The sequence below is a fragment of the Trifolium pratense genome, linkage group LG4 (assembly GCF_020283565.1).
Source record: "Trifolium pratense cultivar HEN17-A07 linkage group LG4, ARS_RC_1.1, whole genome shotgun sequence".
Taxonomy (NCBI): domain Eukaryota; kingdom Viridiplantae; phylum Streptophyta; class Magnoliopsida; order Fabales; family Fabaceae; genus Trifolium; species Trifolium pratense.
The window spans coordinates 38,158,128-38,169,651 of record NC_060062.1 but is presented as its reverse complement, the minus strand read 5'-3'; the positions used below and the strand labels follow the sequence as shown (position 1 = coordinate 38,169,651).

Below are 11,524 nucleotides of genomic sequence, written 5' to 3'. Positions count from 1 at the left end.
AGTCCTCAATATTCCATTGAATATGTGCTCATTTTCGTTTGAGTTCAAATATATCTGGCAACCACTTAATGAGCAATCAAATTTTCTGCTTTTATTTTATTGAACACCAATTAAACAAGACAAACTATAAGGGCGGGTTAACAATGTCCTGACCTGCCTCATCAGTTCAACCAAATCACTTTTTCCGATCTCCCTTTATCTAAATATTTGTATTTTCATGCAATGTAATTAAACTTTATTGATTCTGTTCCTTTTTGTTATAGTGTTTGATATTGTTGAACGAAAGATAATATAGTGTTTGATATTCTTATTTGTATATTTCCTACATGATTTTACTTTCAACTTCTTTCTTTCTCCATTCACTTCTCTTCTTTGAGTTATTTCTATATTACTCTCTTTTTTTTGCTTTCGAAGTTTCATTTAGTTCCATATGTGCTTCACGATTCATCTAGAGCTAAATTAGAAATGTTGGCTTAATGATTATATTTTGTAGGAGTTAGATTTTAGTAAACTGACTTAAAGACATATAGAGTATTTTAATTTGTGTGTTAAGCCCCAAAACCATCTTTACATTTTCAGAAAGTACGCGAGGCGCTGGTCGCTCGACTGTGGGATGGGTAAGGGCATTAGGCACCTGCTGCCCATGCAGTTTTTGGCTTCCTTCTAACGTGTTAGACCAAAAATAAATAAAGTTCCATCGAAAATAGAGTAGGTAGTTATTGTCTCTCATCGAAGGTGTAATTAGTTTTCACTCATTAATTATGATGATGGGAAATATGTTGAATTATTGGGTATCATTTTTGGCTATTTGCAATTTACATACTCAGATGATGGTATGTGTCAATGGCCACAAATTTATGTTTTAAAATAACAAACAAAAACCTAATGAACACTAAAATTATTACATAATATTTATTTTAGCAACTTTTATTATATAAACTTGTTTAACAAGTTTTAGTGTGGTGATACATTTTTTTATTCATAACAATATAGATAATTTAATTTCAAGTTTAACTCCTTAATATGCTTTCTTAATTGCAGTTGCCAATGCATCATAAGCTACTTCCCAAGCAGTGCTCAGCTCTGCGCTCCATTTGTCCCCTACTGCTTTCTTTATAGTTTGTAGCAAAGCTTCTTTAACCACCTACAATTAAAACACCAAAAACATTAATTTTGGTTTTGCATAATTCTCGTTAATTATTTATTGTTAAATTAGGGAAAAAGTGACAATTAAATAAAAAAATTAAGAATATTCATCAACAAAAATATTTTATCATATTATCATACCACAAAATGAGGATCAACAACTCCTTTTTGAACGTGAATAGCACCCAATGAAGCATCTCCCAACACTACTGTTCCTGTTGCTCGGAGTTGACCAGCTGAGTCGCGTACCTATAAATAATTCAAAAAATTTAAATATATGAGATCAATAACCATGCCAACAAAAACTATTAAAAAAATATACTCTACTAGAATGTGGTTTTATATTATGAATAAGAAAAATTATCTTTTGCGTCTGCTTGACAAAAGGTTGGTATTTGGCTACATTAGCTTGTGAAGTTTGCCTAATTAGGATTGAAGGACATTTTTATACCAAGGTCTTTGAGGGAATTTAAATTCAATATCTTGAGGTTACAATGTTAAGTTAATTATAACCATTGAACTAATTAACACATTAAGTGTAGAAAATCATCGACATTGAATTAATGAAGAATAAGTAAAGCAAATAAATTGATCATTGAACTCACCAATCCAAAAACTTTTTCAGCATGGCCCTGGAGTTGAGGGCTATCTTGTACTCCAGCTGACCCCTTAAGAAAAGAGAACAATTCCTTTGCTGCAGGTGCTTTCTCTAATATACTATTTTAATCAAATTAAACCAACCAAACATATTCTTGTTAGTTAATTTATACTATCTCTTCTTAATTAACAATAATCATAGAAAAGGAAAAACTTACAAAGTATAGAAGAAAATACTATTTCCAGAAAGGTTTTGTTTGAATGATTCATAAGAGCTATTCACTAAACTCTCTTGCTTGTCAGTGAAAGCCATATTATTTTCTCTTTTCCTTTTTTTTTGTTGGTGTTTTTGTTTGTGTTTGCAATGTAATAATTTAACATGCAACCCTCTATTTATATACAAAGCCTAGAGGTGTTTTTTTTGTTTGTGTTGGAAGTTGATGTTTCAAAAAATCTATTGGCTTGTGGAGGTGGCCATTCACATTATTAAGAGACAAGAATATTTTTTAAAACTTAATCAAACGAATTTTAATTAATAAAGATAATTTTTTTTTCTCAATACAATAGAGGCAGGCATGCTCAAAGATAATTAATTTTTAAAATTTAAAATAAACTAAGCATTGACACAAACATTCATTCATTTTGTAACCAAAAACATTCATTCGTTTAATCAATGTAATGTAATTATTAACTAATCTAATAAAAAAATTAACAATAGTAATATAGTATATTAAAATATTTGTAGATATATACAAAGTGAAGAAGTCTAAACAATATGTAAGGCATGTAAGACATGGAAACTTAATTGAACAACTAATTAAAGAATAATAATATATAAACTAATACTATAATTTCTTTTTTTCAGCAGCTTAATTAGTAACTTGAAATTAATTACACCTTAAGGGTCTGTTTGGTGCACAGGATAAGAGACAGGATATGATAACTGTATCATATCCTGCCGCAATCCAGTGTTTGGTGATACAGAAGGATATGATAAGTTAATCCTGAAGCTTATCCTATCCTGTCTCTCTAGTTATAATTCTTATCCTGAATTTAAGCTAGGTTACCAGCAGGATAGCATAAGAAAAAAAAAATTCTGATTTGTTTTATAAAATATATTTTAAATACATAAAATAAAATTAATAAAATATAAATAATAAAATAATTAATTTTTAAATATACATGTGATTTTCTCACTGAGGTAATTTTATAATTTATATATTCTAAAAAAATCAAAATTTTACTAAAATTACAATATTGTAAAGTAAAATGATTATTAAAAAATTGACAAATAGGGATATTAATTTAAATTTTATAAAAAATTATATATAATTCTTTTGCAATAGTAGTTTTATTATTTACGTATGAGATATATCATATATTTATTTGGCTTATCTAACATGTATATATTATTGAGTTATTTATTTGATCATGATTCATATAAAAAATTAAACTTGATTATTTTCTCATGATTTTTATTTGAAATTATATAAAGTTATTTGATTACTTATTTATATTTTTTATTTATAAAATTCAAAGTATTACAAAATAATTTTAAAAAAATAACAATTGTTTTTTTTTTTGAAGCATAAAAAATAACAATTGTTTTACAAGAGTAATTTTGTCATTTAAATATGTTATATATCTTATCATATTATTATGAGCAAGTGTGTATTAAAAACAAAATATAATAGTTATCATGTTTGTTATCTTGTATGCACCAAACACATGATATGATAACTGAGTATAACTATTATCCTGCTGTTATCTTATTCTATCATTATCCTGTTTTATATCCTATCATGTCATTATGCTATCCTGCGCACCAAACGGGCCCTAAAAGTGAATAAGTAGAGTATCTGAAATTTGAACCATAACTCTTACATATATAATACGATGTTCCTATTAATTTTCTTGTAGTATACATTCGGAAAAATTTGGTAGGGAGAACATTTTTCCATTCTCTTTCTGTTTTCCAGTGTTTTGGTCTTCTTGATTTGGGTGGTGTCACCCGTGCTGTTTTCTGATTTTGTATTTTCCTCATCGTTTTTTTTTGTGAGTACTTCTTTTGTTTTGTACTCTCCCCTTGTACTATGTATCTTCTTATATATATATATATATATATATATATATATATATATATATATATATATATATATATATATATATATATATATATATATATATATCAGGCTCGTTTTTGAGTCAGGGCAATCAGACCCCCAGCCTAGGGCCTCCAAAAAAATTTGGGCCTCAAATTTTTTTTTTTCAAGTCCATAATTTGAAACATTGGTTAAGTATTACTTTCGGAGAAAAATTTCAAGAAATATTTGTTGATCTGTTGGTGCGTCCATTTGATCCAAGGGTTTCTTTTATTTTAGGAAATGAATTAATAATAAATATAGTTGATTTTAATTTAATCTCTTTTACAATCTCTATTGTTGGTACTTCTTACAAATCTTACAAATAAGAAATTGCTTCTAAGCCAAACTTTTGTTGATTTTTTCTTTTTCATGATCATAGAAAGGGCAAAGCTTCATCCATACCAACATTTACATTGTTGTGAAAATCTTGTTTTTATTTATTAATTATCTCTTAATTTTATCGGTTCAATTTCAACGTTATAAAAATAAATGATTTTCTTTGTAAAAAAAATTATATTTTTTATTAAAATCCATTTTATTATTTGTCCCTGGGCCTCCAAAATCTCGGAACCGGCCCTGATATATATATATATATATATATATATATATATATATATATATATATATATATATATATATATATATTTGACATTAAAAAATTACTTTCTTTCATTCATGTATGATTTCTTTTGTGAATGGGTTTTGTGTAACACCCAAACCCCTTAACGCGCATTTATTGAATATAAATAAATAAAAACACTTAAGAAATTAAGGCGTCACGATTATATAATAACCACAGCACACATCCATCATGCTAGCACAACGGAAATTAAAAGACAAATATAGTTCATTGTGCATATCATACAATAACCATATTGTTCACATAATATCTTAAAGCTCTAAACCATATCAACAACAAGGATATTATGTTTACAACAAAAGTAAGGATTGGCAAGGTCAAATATGCCATCACGGGCTTAAATACAAATCAAGCGAATATCCTGACACGGTATTACACCTAATCAGAGCAACATATACAACTCATCAAAAAGATATACAAATATCTAAAGGAGTAGTCTAAAACTAAACTCCTAACTAAAAAGCGTGCTACCACTAAGCACGAGCAAGCCCTCTAACTCTGAGCCGGATCATCAACCTGAGTATCTGAACCCCGAACGGTCCAGCACATAACACAAAGCATGAGAGTTAGATCACATAATCAAAATATAAGTGTAAGTAAAATGGTACTTAAACACTTCTTCATAATACATGCATATTCACAATTATAAATATACATCATCATTCATCATTCAATTATAAGTTCTAAACATATATAATTGAATACCAAATCATCAATTAACAATTATTACACTTAGCAAAGTATGTGTTACATATCACTTATCACGTAATGCACACATAACCTAATGCAATTCTAATGCTTCAACTTCATGAATGTCATCCTAGACATCTCTAATGCATGTGGTATCATATTCTTTATTAGAGTATCTCACCTCTAATATCCTTCTTTATCGGATAAATATAATCTGATATACTTCTTTATTGGAATATTCAATATCCTATTTAATTCTTGAATGCATGTATATGTTTTCATGAATTCACTCACAATTAGTTAGCATAAAGCTCTTCATTTACAATGTGGAACACTATCCAACATTCTTCATCATTAAGATTAAACAAAACCTTAATATTCTTCATTTATAACTTCATACATGATTAACAATCATCAACGATTAGCAATGAGCATTATAAGCATTAATAAGCATCAACAATCATGTAAGAATACCATTAAACCATGTTACAAGTGCCTAATTGCACTTTAAAACATCAACAAAACATGTTCTGCACAGTACTGGTCGCTTAGCGACGGCCTAGCGAGGGATGTCGAGCATAGTCAGTGCATAGACAGCTTCTGGCGAGCAACGGCGAACTGGTCGCTTAGCGACGGCCTAGCGACAGTTGGCGAGCATAGGCAGTGCAAGGACAGCTCCTGACGAGCGACAGCGAACTGGTCGCTACCTGTTTGCTGAGCGAGGGCCTCCTGACATAATTGCTCAAAACTCACGTTTTTTACTCCAAATCACCCAAAAATCCCATTTTTCATGTTATAAACCCCAAATAAGTTTATATTCAAGTGCAACAAACATATGTAAACACAAAAGGATGGTTTGGTTTATAGATCTACATCATAAACATCGAAAAAGTAAAGATTTAACACTTTTACTCAAAACTCACAAAAACACAATGTTCTTGAGTTCAAACATCTATAAATTCCGTTTTTACCCATTAAATTTGTTCATACATCATACTAAGAGTATATTAAACATGTCATGAACCTTAGATTCGATTTCCATTAAGATAAACTCATCCAAACTAAAACGAAAATGGGGTGGAGAAAGTTCGGGTAAGGAGAAATCAACATTCTCCCCTTCCTCGTGTCACTCATGATTATGAAACATACTCTCATACCTGGATTCGAAGAAAACTCGAAGATTTGCTCTTGAATTTCTTCACTTTCCCTTTGCCCTAGCCCTTGGAGCTCTCCCTTCTCTCTAACTTTCTCAAGAACAAGAGTAAATGAATATTTCTCTCCCCCCCCCGTAGGCCATATGGGCGCCCCCCACCATGAGACAAGGCCCGTTGGGCCTCAAGCCCAATTGTTTGGCCCAATAACGCGTTAACTCTCACTACTCACTTAATAACTAAAATATTCGATAAATAACTAAAGTTATTAACTTATTTAAAAACGTCACGTCAATAAAATATTTTAACACACAAAAAGTAATAAAATGAAAATTGGTTCGTTACATTTATGCATTAAGTGGTCCAATTTGCTTAATCATGGTCTATATATGGTTTAAAACTTAAAAGTGATCCTTGATCTCTTAAGTAAAAATCATCAGTGTTAAGTAAAAATCTCTTCATTTATTTTATTTTCTCTTTTTTTTTTTAATGCAATGCTATATGTTGATTATTAATTTTTTGTATGTCATGGTAAAAATAATGTCATTCAATATCATTACTTTGAAAATTATTGTTTCTTACACAACGGTCATACATCCTCTGTATCACAAAAGATAAAAAATGAACTTAATATTATAAGCAAATTAATGCATGTGATTCCATGCTGACATTAGATAGAAACTAATAACCCGAAAAACCAAATGTCACTTATATTTCTTCTCAATTGTGTTGCATTATTACATAGATTCTATGCTTTAGTTTCATCACATTCAACATCATATGTTACAATAATGCATTTCTATTTATTGTTAATTTTTATATATTTATCACTATTTACAATGATCGAGAATCGCTCAAGTGAGCAGGCACATTGCATGTATAGGGCAGCGAGTGCGAGTGTCTTCTACCTTCCGAAAATAGGAAAAGATCCATCCTTCTATGTGTGTGTGACTTGTGACTTTTTTCCTAACATAATATGGTTTTATGTAGTATTGAGTAAGCACAAAATACCTTGTTAAAGTATCCATTAATTAGTTAGTGCAAATTAATTCTCATCACTATTAAGAAACAAAATTGGTCCTACACGATTTGTTTTTTTGTGTCCAAACTCTTTGGTTTCGGAGAAAGGGGTTTGGCCGAAAATAAGTAAAGTCTGGTAAAAGATTGTTTCCACAAGAAATAGAATAGGTAATCATATTGTCTTTCATTGAAGGTGTAATTAGTTTTCACTCATTAAATATTATGGGAAAGATGTTGAATTATTGGGTATATTTTTGGATATTTGCAATTTACATACTCAGATGATGGTATGTGTCAATGGCCAAAAAATTTTGTTTAAAAATAACAAACAAAAACCTAATGAACACTAAAATTATTACATAATAATTATTTTAGCAACTTTATTATATAAACTTGTTTAACAAGTTTTAGTGTGGTGATACATTTTTTTATTCATAACAATATAGATAATTTAATTTCAAGTTTAACTCATTAATATGATTTCTTAATTGCAGTTGCCAATGCATCATAAGCTACTTCCCAAGCAGTGCTCAGCTCTGCGCTCCATTAATAAAAAAATACATTAATAAAACAATGAACCTAAAAAGGGTTTTTTATTGCTTATATAGTATCACGGAAGAGTACTTTAGAACTTGAAATTAAAATTAGACGATGGTTATGATTATTCTTCAAGGGCATGTAACAATTGTTTAAACAAATAAAACAAAATGGTTATGACTAATCGCATTCTAAAATGCTTAATTTATACCTAGGAATTCAAATTAGACGATGACTACCACTAATTCATTATAAAATACTTACTTTAAACCTAGGAATTCAAATTAGACGATGACTACCACCAATCCATTACAAAATATTTATAATTAAATTACCCTGAATATTTGTGATCAAATTTATAATTTAATGGTCCTAAAATATTTTTTTATAATATAATAATAAATTTAGGGTGAGGGATGGTGCCCCAGTTCAAGGTAGGGAAGACCTTAAGACTCTTAGATTAGATCAATTACAAAGGTTTACATTTACCTCCCTCCAAGAGCACCAGCTCGAATCCGGGACCTCCCAGATTTCAGACCTATTTTTTTACCACTAGATCAAACTCTTGAAGTAATATGGTCATTGGTCATTAAATGTTTCGGGACAAATGTTAACCAGTGATACACATAAATCATTTTGACGATAATTTCATTCATATTTTCACTGTATTTTAATCTCAATTCCAAATAAATTAGTGCAAATGTATTAGTTATTTTTTATATATCGATTACACATTATAAAAAATATATGTATATAAAATATAGATAAAATTACACTGCAGATCCTTTATCTTATTTTTCTTGTAACATTTTGATCCTTTTTTTTTTTGTAACATTTTGATCCTTTAATATTTTTTTTTGTAATACTTTAAACCATTTTGATCCTTTAACATTGCAACATCTCACAATGAACAAGTACCCGCACATGTATAAGCTGAGTGTCAGATGAAAACAACTTTTATATAACTAACGTCCTCTTCACCTCTGTCACGTCTCCTTGACCTATGTGCACCATCTCACAATCAAATCACAATGAACAAGTATTATGATATGTTTTCGGTCCTTCTCGTAATTTCCGTTGCTACAGTCTGTTCCGCCCTTGACATTGGAGTAAGCTACTCCGCGGCTTCAACGCCCCCGCCGGAAGACTATGTCACTCTGCAAAATTTCACTATAACGTTTGACTCAATCAACCTCGCTCTTACTACAGTGTCCCTTTTATATAACTAACGTCCCCTTCTTCTCTCCGGCTGAAACAGCCAACACCAGCTTTCAATCTCAGTGCGATTAGGCACAAAGCAATGTCTAATTTGAATTCGATGGTCTAAATTAAGTATTTTATAGTGCGATTAAGCATAAGCATCGCCTAATTTGAATTCGAAGGTCGAGATTAAGCATTTTAGAATTCGATTTTTCAAATAGAAGAGTTAAACAATTGTTTAAGTAATTGTTACATGCCCTTGAAGAATAGTCATAACTATCATCTAATTTGAATTTCAAGTTCTAAAGTAAGTATTTATAATGGGATTAGTGGTAGACATCGTCTAATTTGAATTTCTAGGTATAAATTAAGCATTTTAGAATGCGATTAGTCGTAACCCTTTTGTTTTATTTGTTTAAACAATTGATACATGCCCTTGAAGAATAGTCATAAAATATGGTCACATGGTTTATAACCGCCCACAACCCATGAATTTCCTCTACAAGCAAGGCGGTTACCTGAGAAGCAAGAGATGGAGGTTTTGCCTACAAATATGGTCTTCTTCAAGAGACGAAAAATGACAATTCTTTCATTCTTGTAAGAGAAACAATTTTTTCTCTAATCATACTTGTATTCTATCTTGAATAATACAAACCCACTTTGTTCTGTACCGGAACATTTTGTCGCCCCACGGTGGGCGCCAAAATGTTCTGGTGAACACTCAATGAGGGTTATATTATTGATACTATAAGAATGATATTACATGAACTTATCAAATATGGACTGATAAAAAATATCACGATCCTTTACAATAAAAATACAGAACTATTTATAGGTTACAATTTCCTTCTTCCCCAAGTTTGATCTCCTGGAATTTCGGCCACCACCGTCTTCTCAGGCGAACCAGCACAAGGATAGGGGTGATTATTCTTTCCTTCGTCCTCAAGCTATGGGGGAGATGGGGGGTGATGGTTTCTTCCACGCGAAGCTAGGCAGTTGACCATTTGGAAGAAGAAGATGTTTTGGGCGCGATTCATAGTTCAAAGATAAATGGCGCCACATCGCTTCATCCCGCCACGTCATGTATGTTTGCCATCTCGCCTACTGGATCTTCATGGATCACTTTGATTGGACTTTGTTACTTTTGGACTTATTGGACCTAACTAATTTATCTTTTAGCCCATTGCCCGTTCCAGTTTGTATTTTATATTTGTTTCTCTATTGTCTCTACTCTTCTCTTCCTACTTAATTTACTAAAAAATTCTTCTAAATTCTAATTATTTTATTTATTTATTTTTTTATAAGCCTAAATTCTAATTATTTAATTTCCATTCGTCATCTCGCCACTTCTACTCTATCTTAATTATTTAATTATTTAGACATATCAAGACAATTAAATAAATATTGACTAATTAAATAAAAAATTAACTAAATCCTAAATAAATAATATGTCTAAATTTAGTCAATAAATAAATAATATGTCTAAATAAATACTAGGGCGCTACATTTTGTCAAAAAACTATTTAATTCGCCACCCTACCTTGTTGGGTGGCCAAGAGGGCTACACATTTTGTAACCATGCCCGGGAGTCGGAGGATCATCTTGTTTTGCTTTGCCCATTTGCTTGGAATATTTGGTTAGAAGTGTATTAATGGTTTAGTTTGTTAGAGGTGTTACCAAACACTATTGGGATTTGTTCCTTAGCTTATAATTAATTTGGGACCCTTAAAAACAAGAAGGGTCTGTGTAGTCATGCTTTGGCAAGTGGTGATTTGGGTGATTTTGCTAACGGAATGATGCAATTTTTGCTCATAAGGCTCAAAATATGAATCTAGCACTTGAGAGAATTAAATTTACTCTCCTTGCTTGTTTTATGAATTAAATATAAATCTATTATATATATGGTTTAATTAGTAAAATGGTCCCTTAAAGACATTTTTGGTTTCAGATTGGTCCCTTAAAGAAAAAAAGGTCCAAATAGGTCCCTTAAAGAAAAAAAAGTCCGAATAGGTCCCTTAAAGACATTTCCGTTAATCAGTTTGGTCCTATTTAGACCTCTTTTTAGGGACCAAACTGATTAACGGAGATGTCTTTAAGGGACCTATTCGGACTTTTTTTTCTTTAAGGGATCTATTTGGACCTTTTTTTCTTTAAGGGACCAATCTGAAACCAAAAATGTCTTTAAGGGACCATTTTACTAATTAAGCCTTTATAAAACAAGCATTACTTAAGTAATGCTTGTTTTATGAATATATATATATATTGTTTTTACCTTTGTTGTGGTGATCTTTTGACTTTGATGAATATCACTTGTACTTTATTTCAATTGCTAATATATTCTTTCTCTTTTTTGCCGTTAAAATAAAATAAAATAAAATACTCCGGCACATACACTAACA

General features: G+C 30.4%; 1 protein-coding gene across 1 annotated transcript; it reads right to left on the bottom strand.

Annotated features, from left to right (window-relative positions):
* Positions 1–886: 886 nt before the first annotated feature.
* Positions 887–2,121, bottom strand: LOC123882176 (leghemoglobin 1). Its single transcript, XM_045930986.1, has 4 exons — positions 1,962–2,121; positions 1,752–1,863; positions 1,288–1,395; positions 887–1,144 (listed from the first exon to the last, which is right to left on the bottom strand). The coding sequence occupies exons 1-4, from the start codon at positions 2,054–2,056 to the stop codon at positions 1,019–1,021; spliced, it is 441 nt and encodes a 146-aa protein (XP_045786942.1). The 5' UTR covers positions 2,057–2,121; the 3' UTR covers positions 887–1,018.
* Between the last annotated feature and the right edge of the window lie 9,403 nt (positions 2,122–11,524).

Excerpts from the sequence above, each read along its gene's own strand:
- LOC123882176 (XM_045930986.1), bottom strand. The coding sequence starts at position 2,056 with ATGGCTTTCACTGACAAGCAAGAGAGTTTAGTGAATAGCTCTTATGAA. Across the intron at positions 1,864-1,961 it reads AGTATTTTCTTCTATACTTT|TATATTAGAGAAAGCACCTG; the intron begins GTAAGTTTTTCC and ends TGATTAAAATAG. Across the intron at positions 1,396-1,751 it reads CTGAAAAAGTTTTTGGATTG|GTACGCGACTCAGCTGGTCA; the intron begins GTGAGTTCAATG and ends AATTATTTATAG.